Below are 22,554 nucleotides of genomic sequence, written 5' to 3'. Positions count from 1 at the left end.
GCTAGCTATCTCCCCTGGTTTCCATTTTGCCTCTGCTTCACCCTTTCCTCGCTCTGTCCCCCTTTCCTCTCTCTGTTCCCCCTTTCCTCGCTCTGTCCCTCTTTCCTCTCTCTGTTCCCCCTTTCCTCGCTCTGTCCCCCTTTCCTTTCTCTGTCCTCCTTATGAAACAAAGTATGAGTTAAAGTAAAGTTGGGTTGAGGACGTATTCTCATCTGCAGTGTCTTAAGAACATGAATTCAGTTGATGTATCACGTGGTTGAAATCCTTAAATTCGCAAAGTATCTTGGTATTGATAAATTTCTTAATAGTTTAATTGCATTTGTGTGAATTAATTAAATTGTTTCAATTTATGAAAGAATGTTAACTTAACAGGAAACTGACTATCTACCTGAGTGAAAACAGGGTGGAGTGTTCTTAATACCACTGCTACAGTCCTACAAAGGGCTATTATGATTTGAAGAGATTTTCCACAATTACACACTGTGTACTGTGGGATATTGTACCAGGTGAGCAGAACAAAGATCTGTAGCACACAGATCGTGACAACTAATATAAGTGACTTTGCTTAATCGAGTTCATGATGTCTATGAAATAAATGTCACCTTTGGCAGCATTCCACTGTGATCATGCATTTGTTGTTAAAAGTGCTTTGTTATAGGTTGAGACCTTTTATCTCCAAAATGAGAATCTGAATAAATAGCTAAGCTGAAAGAGGTAAAAGTATCAGCTGCGGCAAAAAACACATTCCTTTGTTCAAAGAAAAAGAAGCCTTACTTACCTTGTACTGGCCATGACTCAAATACATTTAATTGTTTTATTTATAACTTTAAGTATTCTGTCTTATTTACAAGTTACTTATTTGGATAATGGTCTGCCTTTGTTTAATAAAATATATTTTTGTGACATATTTTGTTTCAAGACATGAAAATCTTCAAGCTGCATTAATTGATGTGTGATAAAATGGTCAAATGTCTTTTACTGGATTGAATTTGAATGCTCATGTCTTCTGGTCCTTTCTAGCTTTGTCATACAATTAGATTGTAATTGAAATATTATTGTTTTGCACATTCACAACCAGACAGATGGCACTGAGGAAAACTAGGTTGAATCTGGCCATAATTAATGTATAACTGGCCATAAGTAATGTATACAAGTTCCACTAAGATTAGAACAATTGGACCTATTTGCTTACGCGTTAAGTAGCTTATTTATAATAAAATATATAGCCAATAAAAGCAGAGTTCCATTCATCTGAATATGGTAATTAACAGTGCAAAATCAGCATTGAGCACGGTTAGCAGCATTACCCCTAGTTTTGTACTAAATGATGAGGTACAAGTGCTTACCACTGATGCTCACAAAGGTCGAGTAATTTCTGTGATAAGAATTTTCTCTTCCCCAATGTCAGTTTGAATTCAGCACTAAGTTAAAGCAGTTCCAACTTGTCCAATAAGGATGATGGCATCATATAGGGTAAGCAGTCAATCACTTTGAAGTGTTCCCACTATCAGTGGTAACAGGCAATGATTGTCCTTCCCTTTTTTTGAATATTATAGAGAGGAAAATAAATGATTAGACATGCATGGGATGGAGGTAGAAGCAAAATCCATTGTGTATATATTATTTTGAAGATGAGTTTTTTAAATCAGAAATTTGACATTCCTCAGATTTGAAACTGATTTTTCATGGTCACATAAAGTTTCCAGCATCAATTATGACTCTACTTTTTAGAAGCCTAATTTTTTTTAAAAATTTGATTGGGCGGGATGTGGGGATCATTGGAAAAGTGGGCATTAGTTACCCATTGCTTAGTGCTTTTGAAAATATGGTATTAGCCAGGTTCTTGAAGCATGGCAGTCCATGTGATGTTAATACATTCAAGTATTTTTAAGAAGAAAGTTGCAGGATTTTAACGCAATAGTGAAGGAATGACATGTGTAGCTTGGAGAAAACTTGCAGGTTGTGGTAGTGCCATGGAGCTGTGACACTTCTTGTTCTAAGCAGATGAGGACCTGGATTTGGAAGCAACCAATATTGTTCAAGTTTTACTGTTTGTGGTCAGAAGCATTGTGAATGGCACTGAATACACTGTGGAAACATCAGCAAACATCCCCAGTCTGGCCTTGTGCTGGTGGCAGTCAACAGGAGATTGTTGGGCCTAGGACAAAATCTTAAGGAGCTCCAGTAGTAATATCCCTAATGATGATTGCCTTAATCCAAACAAGGGGTCACTTTTGAAGCAGTTATTTACAGCGAGACTGTTAATATAAGAATGCAAGCTTTTGTCAATTCATTGTTTTCTACTTGTTGCAATCTGTGGGGTGTTCTATGGAGCACCTTAAGAAGAAACAAGTGCTAACTGCAACTTCTGGATTTCTACATATGACTCTATGATCAGACATGCAGCAACTCCAGAACTTGTTGTCAACTTCAGAGGAATGAAGAGAGCAAGTGCTGACTTTTTAACTAGCATTAAACTTCTGTAAAATGTAGGCCAATGCAGGTAGGTACAACAGAATTACATACATTCCAGAATCTGATACTAAGTTACATGCAAGTCAATTGAGAATGAAAGGACGAGTTCAGTTCATGTACAGGCTATGGTCACCATGAAGGCACCATTTTCTGAACCTCGCCCCTCACCTGAGGTGTGGTAACTACCAGTCATCTTTCTCTTAAACCTATGGTCCTCAGGGACTCTGGTCGTTTTCACTTTCAGTGCTTGTTCACTTTGCTATGTAAATTACCTGGGCACTAATGGCTGTTGATGCATTATTACCATATTGCTATACTTTACTCATTGTTTAATACATCATATGTTCAGGCAATGCAAGAACTCCATCCTGTTTTCCCAATTCCTCTACCTCCGCAGCATCTGCTTGAATGAGGAGACATTCAACTCCCATGCATCCCAGATGTCCACCCATTTGAACAATGTGTTTTTCTCCCCTCTGTCATCTGGACAGCCTTCCACAGCACTGTCTCCATTGCCCATTCCACTACTCTAACACCCCCACTCTAAACGCAATAAAGACAGGGTCCGCCTTGCCCTCACCTAACACCCCACCAGTCTCCGCATCCAACACATCATGCTCTAATTGGAGGACCCAACCACCAAGAACACCTTCCTTTCCCCTCTGCAATCCTCTCTGCCTTCTGCAAGGATCGTTCCCTTTGCCAAACCTCGATTCATGCCACTCGTCCACCCGCCCACCCCCACCTCCCAGATACCTTCTCCTGCAACCATTAAAGATGCAAAACCTGCCAGCACACTTCCCCCCTCACCTCCATCCAGGGTCCCAAACAGTCCTTCCAGGTGAGACAGAGGTTCACCTGCCTCTCCTCCAATCTAGTTTAACTGTATTAGGTGTTTTCGGTGTGGTGTTCCCTACATCGGGGAAACCAAATGCAAACTAAGGGAAAGTTGCGCTGAGCATCTCAGTTGTCCCACAGGGGCTGACCTAACCACCCAGTCCCTGCCTATTTTAATTCCCCTTCTCACTCCCTTTCCGACATGACTATCCTTGGCATCCTCCGTTGCCACAGTGAGTCAGACCTCAAATTCGAGGAACATTGCATCATCTTCTGCCTGGGCAGTCTACAGCCTGGAGAACTCAGCATTGAGGTTTCCAATTTCAAATAATCTCCCTTCTTATCACCTGTCTCCTTTCCCTGCCCCTCCCCCTCCCTTCCATTCCTCCCATCGACCAACCAGGTCATACCCCCTACCTTTGCTCACCTATCCCCACCTCACCATCACCCTGCGCCCTCACCCCTTTACCTGCAGCTCCCCTTACATCGGCCCCTAGTCCTGACGAAGGGGTACACCTGAAACGTTGTCTTCTCCACCTCCTGATGCTGCCTGGCTTGCTGTGTTCTTCCAGCCTCCTGTTTGTCTACCTTGGAATCCAGCATCTGCAGTTTTTGTCTCTAAATAAGGCTCAATCAGCATTCAGTTTGCAGTATATCTTAAACTTGGCCTGGAAGTGCTGGACATTGTGTATTTGCTGTACAAAAGGCTTATTAGGCTTTCAAAACCATGTACGTTATAGTCCTGTTACATGTTGTTCAGACCCATCTGAATCAGGTGCAGGAGGGAGCCCAGTTTGTTTGTGGTGATTGAATGCGGCTCTGCTTTGTCCCAACATTTGACATTTTCTATTTTTGGGCACAAACCCAAAGTTGTTTATATATGCATCCATTCAGTTGCTTCAGGGTGGAGCTTGATACAGTTAGTTTCTAAAAGTACAGCACATCCAGTATATCAGCTTGATCATATTAAATGGTGGTGTCGGCTGGACAGACTAAATGACATACTCCTGTTTCTGTATTCTGATATCAGTTAGTATGAATCATCTCTATGTCGGTCTCTCTCTGTTTTTAAAGTTGGAAAAGGTAGAGTGAATTTATAGGATGCTGTCACAGGCTATGTCACGATCAGAGGAATTGGGAATGCACTGAACACACTGGAATCATCAGCAAATATCCCCAGTTCTAGTCTGAGGGTCTAGGACGATACCTTAAGGAGTTCCAGCAGTAATGTTCTGAGGCTGAGGTGATTGTCTTCCCACAGTGTTACCTTTTAATAAGTAGTCTTAACCGTGAGACTAATAGGATAAGAAGGCAAGACAAATTTGTTTGCAGGTTATGATTTGGATGTGGACGTAGAAGGTATAGTTAGGCAGTTTGCAGATGACATCAACATTGAAGGTGTATGGACAGCAACGAAGGTTACCTCAGAGTACAATGGGTTCTTGATCAAATGGGCCAATGGGCCAAAGAGTGGCAGGTGGAGTTTAATTTAGATAAATGTGGATTTTGGAAAGGCAAATCAGGACACACTTCATGGGGAGTGTTGCTGAACAAAGAGACCTTGGAGTGCAGGTTCATAGTTCCTTGAAAGTGGAATTGCAGGTAGATAGGATAGTGAAGGAGGTGTTTGGTACGCTTTCCTTTAATGTTCAGTGCATTGAGTACAGGAGTTGGGAGGTCATGTTGCAGCTGTACAGGACATTGGTTAGGCCACTTTTAGAATACTGCATGCAGTTCTGGTCTCACTGCTATAGGAAGAATGTTGTGAAACTTGAAAAGGGTCTGAAAAGATTTACAAGGATGTTGCCAGGGTTGCAGGGTTTGAGTTATAGGGAGAGGCTGAATAGGTTATGGCTGTTTCCCCTGTAGTGTTGGAGGCTGAGGCCTTATCGACATTTACAAAGTCATGAGGGGCATGAATAGGGTAAATATACAAGGTCTTTTCCCTGGGGTCGGGGATTCCAGAACTAGAGGTGAGAACGGAAAGATTTAAAAGGGACCTAAGGGGCAACTTTTCACACAGAGGGTGATGTGTGTATGGAATGAGCTGCCAGAGGAAGTATTGGAGTCTGGTACAATTACAACATTTATTTGGCATCTAGATGGTAGATGAATAGGAAGGGTTGAGAGGGATATGGGCCAAATGCTGGCAAATGGGACTAGATTAATTCAGGAGATCTGGTTCGTATGAATGATTGGACCGAAGGGTCTGTTTCCTTGCTGTACATCTTTATGACTCTAAGTTATCAAACAGTTAGGACTTTCCTCTATGTCATTAAACTTGCAGCCGTGCAAAGACCTACTACTCAAGAGAATAAAGTTTTGGAGGGAACAGTTAAATAATTGTACATATTCTTGAAAACTAACCTCGAAGCTAATTGGATCTCTGAAATCCTTAGACTTTCCAGGGGTGTTATGTTGAGCTTCTTCAAAATACATAACGGCTTTTAAATAATGATTAAAAGTAACTTGCAAATCTCAACTTGCAGTGTACAACTGCACCGTGCAGGCAAGTCTTGCGTTTATTTGTTCAGTCTATTTAGTTCTTCTGTTTTTTTCTGGAAAACACACAAACCAAAAAGGCTAAAGAAAGAAAATGGAGAAAAGGATTGCAGTTATACTGTATCTTTCATAACTAGCAGATGCTCCAAAGTGTTTTCCAATCAGTAAAGCATTTTTGGAATGTTGTAATGGAGCCAATTTGTGCACAGCAGTCTCCCACAGTCAGTGATATAATAATGAGAAGTTAATCTGTTTTTGTGACATTGGTTGATGGATAAATATTGATTTGGGATTATCACCTCTGCTCCTTTCAAGGTAGTGGCTTGGGATCTTTTACATCCCAGCAGATGGAGTCTTCATTTAATGCAACCTCTATGGTCCCTCTGACAGTGCAGCCCTCCTATAGTACTGCTCTGAAGTGCCAACATAATTTTTTTGCACTCATGATTTGCAGATGCCGGTGTTGGGCTGGATGTACAAAAACTGCATGAATTAATGTAAGACTCTGTTAACTCATTTTTTAGATTATAATCAGTCTAAACATTATGGCACAGACAACAGAACACAGGGGGTTAACACCTTCCACATGTTAACATCTTATCTGGGCTGACACCAATTGTTAAAGTTAACCTGAGAATGTAACTTTTTAAAAAAAAGTTTTGTGATTTACATATGAAAGAAGTGAAACTAACATGGTCACTCTAACAGATAAGAGACTTAACAAACAAGCAAGGTATTTTTCAATGTATAATTTCAGTTACATCACACAGTAGACTTTTGCTATAAATTCTGTGTCTTATAATTGTGTAGTCCACAACCACCTGATGAAGGAGCAGCGCTCCGAAAGCTAGTGCTTCCAGTTAAACTTGTTGGACAATAACCTGGTGTTGTGTGATTTTTAACTTTTTGCACTCAAGTTCTGTAGCTTGAACCCACAATCTCCTGACTCAAAGTTTAGTGTGCTACCAAAAAAGCCTTGGCTATGCTTTCACCATTTTTATTGAATGAATGAGACCATGTAATTCATAAATCCAAATGTACCTCCTTTGTAACTGAAAAGTTATTTATCCCATTTCATGCTGTTGGATTCTGACGTTGGAAGTGAACGATACACTTTAATTCCTTCCTTCAAAGCCATCTGAATCAATTCCATTGGTGTTTGCAGCCTTTTGAATAAAATAATGCACACAGTGCTGTAGAAAAGCAATAAATTGGGTAGTAGGCCAGGCGCCACAGTTTGATATGGCTATAGTTTTTAAAACAACAATGCACCCCTCCCGAGTAATAAAATCTAAGATGTAATAATGATATATGATCATATTTAATTAGTAGTGTGACTTTTGTGGCTGAATGATGGAAGTGTTCTAGAATTATGAAACAATGGGCCTGGATAATTAGAAACAGACTGTTACCAAGTGTCAAGAGTCTGCAATGGTGAGCTACGGATACAAAATTAAATTCCTGAGGATAGAGGGTAAGAGAAATTATTTATGTCAGAAGTTGCAAGGTTGGGGACTTTGCTTCTAGGGTTGGTAGTTAAGACTGGGGCAAGTCAGAATTCAAGATTTCATCATAGGAGTCTGGGTTCACAGACAGGAAAAAATCTTTCAGAAGGTCTCTGCTTTAATGTGTGGCATTCTCTTCCACCAAATTTTATGGAGACTAGGTCATTGAATTATTTATACAAAACTAAGTTAAGGTAGACAAGGATGTCGAGAATTATGGGGTGTGGACAGGTATGTGACAGTGAGGCGACAATCAGATCAGCTATGATCTTACTGCATGGCAGAGCAGGCTGTAGTGAGAGTCTCGGGTAAGAGTGAGTGGAGCACTCTTTTTCTGTTCCATCTGCTTCACCCTGGTTAAAAAAAATGTAAATACCAGTCCAAGAGCTAATGGGAGTGGGCAGGCAACTGAGTTGAAGTGAAGACCAGCCATGATCATATTGAATGCTAAAGCAGGCTCAAGAATCAATATGATCTGCTCCTACTTCTGGTGTTCTTGTACAGATGGGATAAAAATAAAGGGAAAAATGATACATGTTTTCATACGCTGTATGGGCTGAATGGCCTGTTTCTTTATTGTGACTTCTGTGTATTTAACAAGACTCCACTCACTGTGCAAATGATGTTGATGCAACTGTTTGAGAGCAGTTTATCATAACCGTGACCCTCAGTAAAGGTTCACTCCTAATATTGGATCTTCCTGAATAAAACAGATCTGAACTGAAAAAAATCTATTGTGTAAAAAATTATAGGAATTGAAACATGTATTATCATTTTAAAAGTATTGCTTTGCAATGAATTAAAACATGTAATCAAGTTAGGAATGATAAGAAATTAAATAACATGCTTTAATCCTGCTCAGAATGTCCTGAATTGTGTTATTTTGTTTTTATACATAGGTTGCATTGTGAAGTATTGGCCATTGATATTGTCCACTTCAAAAGCTCAGCAGCTCTTGTTCCGCATCATTGATTGTCTGCTGTTGCCACATACAGTCTTCCAACAGAACAAAGAATTACCCACAGCAATGCTGTCTGCCATCCGAGATAACTTGTCTTTGTATCTCCAGGTGAGCACTGTCACTGTCATACTGCCGTTAGCTTTGGAATATCCTGAGGGTTTTTCTCTTCCCCTACTTCCCCACCCCCAGAAATGTTCATCTAATATTTTTGTTTCTATTTCCTGTATGGTTTCTGAATGTTATTTATTTTGTTCAAATCTCAATGTCCTTTATGTTATGTAGCAGTGAGTGATGTGGATGGATCCTTCATCCAGTGGTTAAATAAGTTGTGAGAAAGTAACTGAAAAGTTATTTATCCCATTTCATGCTGTTGGATTCTGACGTTGGAAGTGAAAGATACACTTTAATTCCTTCCTTCAAAGCCACCTGAATCAATTCCATTGGTGTTTGCAGCCTTTTGAATAAAATAATGCATACAGTGCTGTAGAAAAGCAATAAATTGGGTAGTAGGCCAGGCGCCACAGTTTGATATGGCTATCATATGATGCTGAATCAGCTTCAGGACAAAAGCTCCAAAGTCTATGGTGCTAAGTATTCGAACAGTCTGTAGTACCAATATTCTAGCTAATCATCATATTGCAATGAACTCTAACATTATGGAGTACCATGATTTGTTTTTCCATTCTGGCTTATACAATTTATTTTGGCAGATCAACAAGGACTCTTGTTAATACAAATAAAGCAAGCATAAACTGAGGAGAACAAGAATATATATTTTTAAATATTGCAGATAAAAGGTTGCAATCTAAGACTTATTTTTTGTAAGTTCATGTGAATGCATTCAATTGCAATGTGATTTGTGTTTTTCATAACATAATCCTCTAGCAATACTCAAATTTGATTACTTATATCAGCACTCATTGTACATCTTTTGATCTTGAAACTGTGACAGAACCACATTTCTGTGGCATGAATGTTACTCTGATAGACAGTTGGTTTTGGAAAGTTGAGTTGTACAGTGGATTGCAAGAGTGACTATGAGTAATGATGATAGTCCCATTAATTAGGAAAATGTCACAAGACTCTTACAAGCAACAGACCTTTCTCTTTGGGTAAATCAGTGAGGTGACTGAAATTCTGATTGACTTTTAAGAATGGGAAAGGCAGTGGAAGGGAATTATTCCAATGAATGTTGCCAAGATGAGAAGAAAGATCTTTTGTTAGTAGTGAACTGGAGGGAAATGGATGCATAGAGCATCAGGATAAAAATGAACATATCGTGATGAAACTGAAGATTTTCAACTCATCTTCAGCAAAACATTTGAGTGGATGATCCATGTCTGTCTCCTCCTGGGGTTCCCAACATCACAGATGCCAATATTTGGCTAATTCATTTCACTCCATGTGATAGCAAGAAATGCTTAGAGGAACTGGATACTGCAAAGGCTGTGGACCCTGATAAGGTCCAGAACTAACAACACCCAAGTCAAACTGTTTCAGTATAATGCAACACTAGCATCTATTTGACAATGTGGAAAATTTGTTTGAACAGCGATTTCATCCATGGGGCGGTGGGGTTGATTGGTGCAGGTCTATCCATCAGAGCTTTACATGCACTTCCACCAATGTCATTTATTGTATCCTTTGCTCTACATTGGGGAGACTGGACGCCTTCTCGCAGAGCACTTCAGGGAACATCTCCCGGACACCCGCACCAATCAACCCCACTGTCCCGTGGCCGAACATTTCAACTCCCCCTCCCACTCTGCCGAGGACATGCAGGTCCTGGGCCTCCTCCATCACCACTCCCTCACCAACCGAAGCCTGGAGGAAGAACACCTCATCTTCCGCATTGGGACCCTTCAACCCCAGGGTGTCAGTGTGGACTTCACCAGTTCCTCATTTCCCCTCCCCCCACCTTACCCCAGTTCCAATCTTCTAGCTCAGCACCGTCCCCATGACCTGTCCCACCTGCCAATCTTCTTTCCCACCTATCCGCTCCACTCTCCTCTCCGACCTATCACCTTCACCCCCACTTTCATCCACTCTCAGCTACCTTCTCCCCAGCATTTATCTCTCCACCCCCTCGGCTCCCACCCTCATTTCTGATTAAGGGCTCCCGCCCGAAACGTCGATTCTCCTGCTCCTTGGATGCTGCCTGACCTGCTGTGATTTTCTAGCACCACACTCTTGAATGTGGAAAAATTTCCAGGTATATTTATAGAAAAAGCTGGACAACTCCAACCTGGCTAATTAGCACTCCATCACTTAACTCAATTATCAGCAAAGTGATACAAGGTTGAATTGCTCAGCAATAACCTGCTCACTGATGCTTCGTTTGGGTTCCACCAGGGCCTTCAGGTTCTGAACTCTTTAGAACCTGGACCAAACATGAAAAAGAATTGAACTCAAGAGATGAGGTGACAATGACTGCAAGAATCTTTTGACCAGTGTGGCATCAAGAAATCCTAGCCAAACTGAAGTCAATGGAAATCAATGGGAAAGTGCTGCACTAGTTTGAGCCATACTTAACCTGGCACAAATGAAGATGGCTGTGGTTGGAAGTCATCTCAGTCAAGGACATTGCTGCAGGAGTTCCTAAGGGTTGTGTCCTAGGCCTAACCATCTTCAGCTTCTTTATCAGTGACCTTCACCTCCTCAAAACTCTGAATGGAGGATGGTTGCTGATGGCTGCACAAATTTCAGCACCATTCGTGATTCTTCAGACACTAAAACGGTTATGCCCAGATGGACAAGATTCAGGCTTTGGCTGATTTATAGCAAGTAACATTCATGCCAAACACGTGCCATGCAATGACAAGAGAAAATCTAACCATTCACCCTTGATATTCAGTTGCATTACCATTGTTGAATCCTCCACTATGAGCATCCTGGGGCTGGGGGGTAGTGATTCAGAGTGAGCGGGTTTGGCCAAAAACTGGCCTGCATCAGCCAGATGAATACTGGGGCTACAAGAGCAAATCAGGGAAGTTTGGCAGCAAGCAAGTGGTCTCCCGACTCCCTAAAGCCTGTGCCATCCACAAAGCACATGTCACAGGACTCTTCATTTGTCAGGTTCTCAAGACGTTTGGCACCATCCGCAGCAAAGTAGTTTGCTTCACTGGAGTTACATGCACCAGCTTAAGATTCACTCCATCCATGTACAATGTGCACTGCTAAAATTCATTCGTCTTCCTTTGAGTGTGCCTTGCAAATCCTCAACCTCCATCACCTAGAAAGACCCGGGCAGCAGATAAATGGGAATACCAGCACCTGTAAGTTTTTCTGTAAGACACATATCATTCTGACTTCAAAGTGTGTGACTATTCTTTCACCTTCTCTTCCTAACAGCACTGAGGGCAAGCCTATTCCCCATGTACTACAGCAGTACAAATAGCTCACTATCCACTTTCTAGGGGGCAGTTGAAGATAGGCAAAATTAATGACCCTGCCAGTAGTAATGCCCATACAAATAAATTTTTACAGACGCAGGAATCTCAGCATGAAAAGAGGGCTCAGAGTTGGGATTGTATAAGTGAGTGTAGATGAGCCTCAATCAGTTCCTGTAGAGGAGTAATGGTTTTAAAAGGGAACTGAACAAAATTTGAAGTTCTGTGTTGATGAACAGTGACTACTGAAGGTTCAGGAATTAGGCAAGAGGGAAGAGTCATGTTTTAATGGAAAAGTCAGCTTGCAGAATCGGAGGAGAGATGTGTGACAAATTGAGGGAATGGATCAAAAAATTGTACATTTAATTTTGTCATAATATATAAGGGGTAATCATCATTTAGAATGTCAAGGATAATGCCTCAGCTTAATATATGTTGTCTCAGTTAATTTGTTATGATTAATCAACTCTACCACCTACAAGGACAGCAGATGCATGGGAATACCACCATCTGCAAGTTCCCATCCAAGCTACACATTATCCTGACTCAGAACTATGTCAATGTAACTTTACTGCTGGATCAAGATCTTAGAATGTGATTCCTAATGGTACTGAGCGTGTGCCTATACCTATATACTACAATGGTTCAAGAAGGCATCCACCAACACCTTCTCAAGGATGATTAGGTTGGCAATAAATGTTGAACTAGCTAGCAATGCCCACACCCTGTTAATGGAAAACTAACTTATTTGTCCAAGATGGTGAATTAAAGCATAAATATGCAGATTTGAAGCTCTTTGAATGTAAGGGAGCTATTAAACTGCATAATACAAAAGGTGTAGAACTTGAAAGAATTTATTAGCTTGCCCTTTTTCAAATTGCTGAATATCTGTGGGGTTTTCAAAAAGGCAAAAGATTGTCTGTCTGTTGTCTGGAAAATGAATTTGACTGAAATTTCTGAAGAGTGTTTCTAAACCAGACACTTATGTAATTGATAAGCTAAAGCAAAGAAAATGAACTGCATATTAAAAATTAATTATTAAATGTGTAGCTAATATCAAGTAATTTTACAGTAGTTAGCTTGTTATAGTTCATGTCTTTGTGCTATTTTAGAACCATTATTTGTTCAATTGCTGTTTAATACATTTATTAGGTAGTTAAGCCATGAAACATTGTTCTTTATGGTGTTATTCTACCACTTTCAAATGACAAAGCTGATCTTTCGATGGCTCACGATAGACCCAGCAGTTAACGCGCATTTCAAATTTAAAAAAAAAAGAAAATTAAATTATTTCTCTAACCTTATTACAGAATGTTTCTGGTAATCAGGGCAAGTGAAAACACAAGTAAGTGAATGAGGAAATAGAACAATATGAATCACTGAAGGAAACAACATTATCCAGAAGGAGGAAAGTAAAAGAAGCCCAAATAATAATGGAGATGGGTGGCAGAGGTAGTTGCAATGATGGCCTGAGTAGTTAAAATAACAATATGTAAACTGTTTACACTTGGGGTGAAAGATGGGGAAAGTTGGTGAGAGAACAGATGGAATATCTTTGTCCTCTAGGGTGAGCTGAACAAAGGAGCAAATTTTAAAAAACCTGCAATTTTAAAAAAAATGTTGAAAGGATGTGGATGTTGCTGGCTTGGTCAGTATTTATAACCAATCCCAAGATGCCGTGAAGAAGTGGTGAGCTGCATTTGTAATCCACTAGAGTCTTTGGTGTACCAGCACTCTCTCAATGCCATTCAGAATGGAGTTCCATCAGTGATGGTGAAGAAATGTGATTTAATTCCCAGTCAGGCTTCTGTGTGGCTTGAAAGGAAACTTGAAGGAGGTTCCCTTTGCATCTGCTGTGGTAGAGGTCATGAGTTTGAAAGGTACTGTTCAAAGAGGTTTGCTGAGTTACTGTAGTGCATATTATAGATGGTTCATGCAACTGTCACTGTGTATTAGAGGTGGAGGAAGTAAATATCAAAGATGCTAGATGGGATGCTAATCAAGCAGAATGTTTTGCGTTGGATGCTGATGTGCTTATTAAATTTTATTGGAGCTGTAAGTGAAGAGTATTCCAATACATTGATAATGATGTACTGCTCTTGGGGAGTCAGGAGATGAAAATCTTGACTGTTTTACTTTATGGGAGAGGAGCTGTTTTCATGCATTCATGGAATGTAGGCATCACTGGCCATGGCAGCATTTATTGTCCATCCCAAATTATTCTTGAGAGGGAGATGGTGATCAGTCTGTTTGAACCACTGGAGTGCATGTCGAGCAGAAAAGATTTATCAGGATGATACCTGGACTAGAAACCTTAGTTATAAGGAGAGACCGAGAGGCTGGTACCTTTTTCCCTGGAGCGTAGGAGACTGAGAGTGACCTTTATAGAGGTCTATAAAATCATGAGAGGCATAGATAAGGGAGATAGCCAACAGTTTTTCCTTATGGTAGGGGAGTCTAAAACTAGAGGGCATAGGTTTACGGTGAGTAGGAAGAGACAGAAAAGAGTCCAGAGAGGCAATTCTTTCACATGGCAGCTGGAATGGACTGCCAGAGGTAGTGGTGTAGGCGAGTACAATTTTGTCATTTAAGAAACATTTGGAAAGGTACGTGGATAGAAAGGTATGGAGGGACATGGACCATATGCGGGCAAGTGGGACTAGATTAATTTGTGAAAACTGGGCAGAAAAGGCAAGTTGAGGCGAAGGGCCTGTTTCCATGCTGTAAACCTCCATGACTCTGTATTGCAGGCATTTCACACGCCATTATCCATATCTTGGATTAAGCAGCAAACGACATTAAGATTAATGAAGGTATTATTGAAAATCTATAACATGGAACAAATATCAGTTCCCACCTTCCCTTTTGCTCACAAGAAGCCAATAGGGAAGGACTCAGCTCTCTGTTCAGACAATGACATACCTCCAGAGCAGATGAGACTTGAATCTTGGTCTTCTGGTCCACTGTCCCACTAGACCGAAGAGCTCAGCTCTTCAAGCAGACATGTTCCAGAGATATGTTTAAAACAAATGGGACTTAACTGAGACCTGAGTTCTGAAGAAGAGTCACTGCCTTTAATCATACAGTCATAGAGATGTACAGCACGGAAACAGACCCTTCGGTCCAACCCGTCCATGCTGACCAGCTATCCTAAATTAGTCTAGTACCATTTGTCAGTATTTGGCCCAAGTCCCTCTAACCCTTCCTATTCATATACCCGTCCAAATGCCTTTTAAATGTTGCAATTGTACCAGCTACCTCCACTTCCTCTGGCAGCTTGTTCCATATGTGCATCATCCTCTGCACGAAAAGGTTGCCCCTTAGGTCCCTTTTAAACCTTTTCCCTCTTAACTTAAACCACTGCCCTCTAGTTTTGGACTCCCCCACCCCGGATATCCTTCATGATTATATAAATCTCTAAAATGACATCCCTCAGCCTCCAATGCTCTGGAGAAAATAGCCGCAGCTTCTCCCTATAGATCAAACCTTCCAACCCTGTCAACATCCTTGTAAATCTTTGCTGAACACTTTCAAGTTTTGCAACATCCTTCTTATATCAAGGAGACCAGAATTGAATACAGTATTCCAAAAGTGGCCAAACAATGTCCTGTACAGCCACAACATATACTCAATGAAATTGTGTCATTTAAGAAATATTTGGATAGGAACATGAATGGGATAGATGTGGAGGGATGTGGACCAAACACAAGGAAATGGGATGAGATTAATTGTGAAAAGTGGGTAGCATGGACAAGTTGGGCTGAAGGGCCTGTGTCCATGCTGTAAAGCTCTATGACACCATGAGAGGTGTACAAAATAATGAGAGGAATAGATAGAGTCAATGGCCAGAGACTTTTCTCCAGGGCAGGACTGACTGGTATGAGAAGTCATAGTTTGAAGATATTAGGAGGAAGGTATAAAGGACACATCAGAGGTAGATTCTTTACGCAGAGAGTTGTGAATGCGTGTAATGCGTTGCCAGTTGAGGTGGTGGAAGCGAAGTCATTGGTGGACACTTAAGCGACTGCTGGACATACACATGGATAGCAGTGAGTTGAGGGTTGGGTAGGTTAAGTTACTATATCTTACGTTAGGATTAAGTCTCGGCACAACATTGTTGGCCAAGGGGCCTGTTCTATGCTGTACTTTTCTATGTTCTGTGACTCCATTATCCATAATTTAGATTGAGCAGCAAAAGACATTCGGGGATTTACTAAGGTCTTATTGAAAATCTACAGCTTGAAACAAATGCCTGTTCCCACTTTTCTCTTTGAACCCTTTGACCAGAAGCCAACACCCAATAGGGAAGGACTCAGCTTTTTCTGTACGCGCAGTGCTTTGATACACCTCTGGTGCAAAGACTTAACTCTTGGTCTTCTGATCCAGACTTAGAGACGTTACCACTGTGCCAACAGTCCCAAGAACTCAACTCTTCGTGCAGACATGTTATAACAAATCTCTGGAACAGTTGGGACTTGAATTGAGACCTGAGTTCTAAAGAAGGGTTACTGGACTTGAAGTATTAACTCTGCTTTCTTTCCCCAGATGCTGCCAGACCTGCTGAGTTTCTCCAGTTTCTGTTTTTGTTTGAACTGAGACCTTCTGGCCCAGCGTTAAGGAAACTACCAGTGCACCACAAGAACCTTTGAGCTCAGCATTTTTATTTTGTAGAATCCACCACAACCACCCAGCTTTTTTGTGTCAGACCGCTCACATCTCAACTGAAATGATTTAAGAATCACAAGCGCATCACTCCAGCAGCACTGCAACCTTAACAAAAGGACAGGTTAAGGGAAAAAGGAGGTGGATAAATCAAAATGGAGTCAGAGGGAGAAATATGCATGAAGAACTCAGCTTTCTCTTTTTAAATCTTCCACAAAACCGCTAGTAAATTGTTATCTTAACAAGCACTGCTTACCATGGACAGAACTCAGCTCTTTTGATTTTCAAATTAGCCTGTTCAGAGGTGTTATCACACACCACTGGAGCAGATTGGACGAGAATGCCATGTCTCTTTACTCAAAAGTAGGGACATTGCCACTGTATCACATGAGCAAAGTCTAATGAGCATCTCCTGCTCTTAATCAACTCTGGAGCTTATCTGTTTGACCCTTAGAGATTTGCATTTCTAGTTCTGACAGTGGACAGAAATGCTGTTAGGTAGGCTGTTCTAATCTTTGATCCAGCAGATTGAGGGAACGTAATATATTTCCAAATCAGAAAGGTTACTGGGAATGTGAAAGTGGAAGGAACTGGTATTAGATTTTTAAAAAGTAGTATTGGAGAAATTAATGCGCAGGAAAAGTTGTCAAAGCCCCGGTCCAGCTGAACTTTACCCTAGACTGTTGACAGGGATGGCTACAGAGATGGTGGGTTTATTGATGATCATCTTTCAAGTTTCTATTAATCCAGCGTGATGCCTGCAGAGTGGAAGGTTGCAAATGTAGCCTCACTGTTTGAGAAAGGAAGGAGAGAGAAAGTAAAGAATTAAAGACCTGTTGTCTGATGTCAGGAGAAGGGAAAATAGTCGAGCCTATTTCAGAGGATGTGTTTATTTAGAATAGCTCGAAAAATAATTGTTTGTTTAATCAGAGTCAACATGGATTTATGAAGATGAAATCATATTTGACAAACATACAAGCATAGATACAAACATATTCATTAGGAGCAGGGGGTAGGCCACCCAGCCATTATAGCCTTCTCTGCTTGTCAATAACATCATGGCTGATCTGATTTTAACCTTAATTCCACATTTGTGCCTATCTCTACCCCTTGAATTGTCAAGAATATATCTCTCTTTGCCTTAAATGAACCAAAGGTTCTGCATCCACGCCTTTGAGGAAGAGCATTCCAAAAACTCAGCAGCCTCTGAGGGAAGATATTTCTCCTTCTCTCCTTATCTGTTTTAATCCAGAAATATATGGATCACCACTTATTTTTAAACAATGACTCCCATTATGGATTCATCCACCAGAGGGAAATGCTTTCCATGTCCATGTGGCCAAATTTCCTCAGATGCTTCTAATTTTTAGTTACTCTTCTAAGCTCCAGCAGATACAAACCTAGCCTGTCTGTCCTTTCTTCATAAAATAACCGTCTAATCTAATAAACTTCCTCTGAACTGCTAAAATATTTTCTGATCCTTTTTTAAATATGGAAAATAATTTTGTACTCAGAACTTGCCCAATATGGTATAGAAATGAAGCATAACATACCTACTTGTGTATTCACCTCCACTCACAATAAGCAATAACATTCTATTTGCTTTCTAATGATTTGCTGTACCTGTATACTAATCTATTGGGATTCATGCACTCTGTCCATCTCAGAGCTCTGCAGTATCCCACCATTGAGATCATAACACGTGTTTCTTCAACGTGAATTGACTTTAATGCAATTGACGAATTTAGACCGTTATTTGCACAACGTGAACTTTCCTTACTTGTATTGGCTATAATGCGATTCCGGCCCCGTTGGTTTAAATGGTGTGGCTATTGCACGATTTTCTTATGACACAAAATCGCACAAGAACCGAACTATCGCGTTATATCAGAACCGACTGTATGTTATTTTTATTCTTCCTGCCAAAATGGACAATTCCTCATCCTAAATTATACCTGATTTACCAGACCTTTGCCCACTCATCCATCCAGATCCTTTTTTTAGCCTTCTTATGTCCTCTTCACAACTGACTTTCCTACCCAACCTTGTGTTATCTATACTGAAAACAGCAAATGCTGGAGATCTCAGCAGGTGAGACAGCATCTGGGGAGAGAGAGCAAGCTAACATTTCATGTCTAGATGACTCTTCATCAGAGCTGAAGTGAAGTGTGGAGGGGGCAGCATTTATGCTGTAGTGGGGGAGGAGATATGTTGTGGGGGTGATGGGGTGCAGAGTGCTGGGGGAGAAAGGATATTGATAGTTCAGATTAATTGATTGGAATGTGAAGATGGCAAAACAATGGTTTGTCTAACTATTAGACTGGAAAGAACAGACAGTCCGACTGTGGGGGAGGGGAGGGGGGGAGGACAGAGGACACGATGACAGAGAATGTAACAAGTAAAGCAAAAAAAGGGAAGAAATGGGAGTTGGTTCACAATTCAAAGATATTTAACTTTAAGTCCAAAAGGCTATAAAGTGCCTAGTCTGAAGATGAGATCAGCAGTTACTTTTCTACCTAACCTTGTGTTATCAGTAGATTTGACAACACTAACTTGCAACCCTTCATCCAAAACATTTGTATAAGTTGTAAGTAATTGATATGCCAGCACTGATCCCTGTAGCACACAACAAATTATGTCTTGCCAACCAGAAAGTGACCTACTTCTGCCTACTTTCTGTCTTATAAGCCATTAATATTAAGTTAGCCTGGAGCAGTGTTTTTTTTTAGAGCAATAAGACGGTGCTATTTTCTGGGTGTGCAGATTGTGAAGGAGCAAGATTGCCTTTCATAGAGTGATATGTTCATCTTGTCAGATGTGGGAGTTTAGGGAGAGTTTACATGTTACTGAGGATTATGTCTGCAGGAAATGTCTTTGGTGGTGAATCCTATCAGATCAAATGGATCGGTTGGAGCGACAGTTGGAGGCAATGAGAAATTTGCAAGAGCAAGGGGTTGTGATGGATGGCAGTTATAGGAAGGGAGTAAATCCAGTCAGGTAGATGGGTTAACTCCAAGAAAGGTAGGAAAGGTAGGCAGGTAGTGCAGGAGTCTTCTGTGGCTATCCCCATTTCAAACAAGAATGCTGTTTTGGAAAATGTAGGTGGTGATGGATTCTCAGGGGAATGTAGCATGAACAGCCAAGTTTCTGGTATCAAGACAGACTCTAATGTAATGAGGGGCACGTCGGGTTCCAAGCAATCAATTGTGATAGGGGACTCTCTAATCAGAGGCATAGACAGATGTTTGTGCGGCCAGCAGCGAAAAATCAGGGTAGTGTGTTGCCTCTCTGGTGCCAGTATCAGAATATCTCAGAGAGGGTATTCTCAAAAGGGAGGGGGACCAGCAGGTGGTCATTGTACACATTGCAACCAACAACAAAGAAAGAGGAAAGGATCAGATTCTGAAGAGAGAATATCGAAAGTTAGGCAGGAATTTTAAAAGGAGGTCCTCAAGGGTCATAATATCCAGATTAATACCAGTGCTACGAGCTAGTGAGGGTAAGAATAGGAGGATAGAGCAAATGAATGCATGGCTGAGGAGCCAATGCATGGAAGAAGGATTCGTATTTTTAGATCAGTGGGATTTCTGCTGGGGTACAAGTGACCTGTACAGGAAGGACAGACTGCATCTGAATTAGAAGGGGACTAATATACTGGCAGGGAGATTTTCTGGAGCTGCTCGCGAGGATTTAAACTAGTAAGGTGGGAGGGTGCGACCCAGGGAGATAGTGAGGAAAGAGATCAATCTGAGACTGGTACAGTTGGGAAAGGGACTCAGTCAAACAGCCAGGGCAGGAAGGAACAAAGCAGAGAACAAGGTAGGACTGATAAATTAAACTGCATTTATTTCAATGCAAGAGGCCAAACAGGGAAGGCAGATGAACTCAGGGCATGGTTAGGAACATGGGACTGGGATATCATAGCAATTAAAGAAACGTGGCTCAGGGATAGACAGGACTGGCAGCTTAATGTTCCAGAATACAAATGGTAGAGGGAGGATAGAAAATGGAGGGGGAATAGAGTTTTGATAATTGATAGCATCATACCTGTACTTAGGGAGGATATTCCTGGGAATACATCTCAGGTATCACCTTATTGGGATAGTATTATAAACCCCCTAATAGTCAGCAGGAAATTGAGAAACAAATTTGTCAGGAGATTTCAGCTATCTGTAAGAATAATAGGGTGGTTATGGTAGGTGATTTTAACTTCCCAAACATAACCTGCCATAGTATTAAGGGTTTAGATGGAAAGGAATTTGTTAAGTGTGTACAAGAAAATTTCTGATCAGTATGTGAGTGCACCTATTCGAGAAGATGCAAAACTTGACCTAATCTTGGGAAATAAGGCAGGGCAGGTGACTGAGGTGTCAGTGGGGGAGCACTTTGGGGCCAGTGACAATAATTCTATTTGTTTTAAAATAAAGATGGAAAAGATTGACCGGATCCAAAAGTTGAAGTTCTAAATTGGAGGAAGGCTAATTTGACGATATTAGGCAAGAACTTTCAAAAGTTAATTGGGGGTAGATGTTCGCAGGTAAAGGGACGGCTGGAAAATGGGAAGCCTTCAGAAATGAGATAACAAGAAAGACAGTATATCCTTGTTAGGGTGAAAGGAAAGGCTGGTAGGTATAGGGAATGCTGGATGACTAGAGAAATTGAGGGTTTGATTAAGAAAAAGAAGGAACCATATGTCAGGTATGGACAGGAGAGAATGGGTGAATTCTTAGAGTATAAGGGCAGTAGAAGTATACTTAAGAGGGAAATCAGGAGGACAAAAAGGGGACATGGGATAGCTTTGCCAAATAGGGTTAAGGAGAATCCAAAGGGTTTTCATGAATACGTTAAGGACAAAAGGGTAACTAGAGAGACAGTAGGGCAAGGCAGCCTATGTGTGGAGCCGCATGAGATGGGGAAGATACTAAACGAATATTTTATGTCAGTGTTTACTGTAAAAACAGACATGGAAGGTATAGAATGTAGGGAAATGGATCGTGACATCTTGAAAAATGTCCACATTACAGAGGAGGAGGTGCTGGATGTCTTGAAACACATAAAAGTGGATAAATTCCCAGGACCTGATCAGCTGCACCCCCAGAACTCTGTGGGAAGCCAGGGAAGTGATTGCTGGGCCCGTTGCTGAGATATTTGTGTCATTGATAGTCACAGGTGAGGTGTCGGAATACTGGAGTTTGGCTAACATGGTTCCACTGTTTAAGTAAGATGGTAAGGAAAAGCCAGGGAACTATAGAACCAGTGAGCCTGATGTTGGTGGTGGTCAAGTTGTTGGAAGGAATCCTGAGGTACAGAATTTACATGTATTTGGAAAGGCAAGGACAATTACGGATAGTCAACATGGCTTTGTGCATGGGAAATCATGTCTCATGAACTTGATTGAGTCTTTTGAAGAAGTAACAAAGAGGATTGATATGGGCAGGTCAATGGATGTTGTCTATATGAACTTCAGTAAGGTGTTCGACAAGGTTCTCCATGAAAGACTGGTTAGTAAGGTTAGATCTCATGGAATACAGGGAGAACTAGCCATTTGGCTTGAAGGTAGGAGAAAGAGGATGTTGGTGGAGGGTTGTTTTTCAGACTGGAGGCCTGTGACCAGTGGAGTGCCACAGGATGGGTGCTGGGTCCACTATTTTTCATAATTTATATAAATGGTTTGGATGTGAATATAGGAGGTATAGTTAGTAAGTTTGCAGATGACACCAAAATTAGAGGTGTAGTAGGCAGCGAAGAAGGTTAACTCAGAGTATAACAGGATCGTGATCAAATGTGTCAATGGGCTGAGGAGTGGTAGATGGAGTTTAATTCAGATAAATGTGAGGTGCTGCATTTTGGAAAAGCCAATCTTAGCAGGACTTATACACTTAATGGTAAGGTCCAAGGGAGTGTTCCTGAACAAAGAGACCTTGGCGTGCAGGCTCATAGTTCCTTGAAAGTGGAGTCGCAGGTAGATAGGATAGTGAAGAAGGCGTTTTGATCCTTTATTGGTCAGAGCATTGAGTTGGGAGGTCATATTGCGGCTGTATAGGACGATGGTTAGGCCACTTTTGGAATATTGCGTGCAATTCTGGTCTCCTTTCTATCAGAAGCATATTGTGAAACTTCAAAGGGTTCAGAAAAGATTTACAAGGATGTACCAGGGTTGGAGAATTTGAGAGGTTGAATAGGCTGGGGCTGTTTTCCCTGAGTGTCGGAGGCTGAGGGGTGA

At 41.1% G+C, this 22,554-nt stretch overlaps 1 protein-coding gene across 2 annotated transcripts in view; it reads left to right on the top strand.

The window, feature by feature from the left end:
- Positions 1 to 22,554, top strand: part of mms22l (MMS22-like, DNA repair protein) — a 162,506-nt gene that overhangs the window by 123,400 nt on the left and 16,552 nt on the right. For both annotated transcript variants that reach the window (XM_043685425.1, XM_043685419.1), the window contains one exon: positions 8,219 to 8,388. In XM_043685425.1, coding sequence (XP_043541360.1) covers positions 8,219 to 8,388 — 170 coding nt within the window. The remainder of the gene's footprint in view (positions 1 to 8,218; positions 8,389 to 22,554) is intronic.

The sequence above is a fragment of the Chiloscyllium plagiosum genome, chromosome 3 (assembly GCF_004010195.1).
Source record: "Chiloscyllium plagiosum isolate BGI_BamShark_2017 chromosome 3, ASM401019v2, whole genome shotgun sequence".
Lineage (NCBI taxonomy): Eukaryota > Metazoa > Chordata > Chondrichthyes > Orectolobiformes > Hemiscylliidae > Chiloscyllium > Chiloscyllium plagiosum.
Note: the sequence above shows the minus strand (reverse complement) of the source record. Positions and strands in the feature narration are given on the sequence as shown.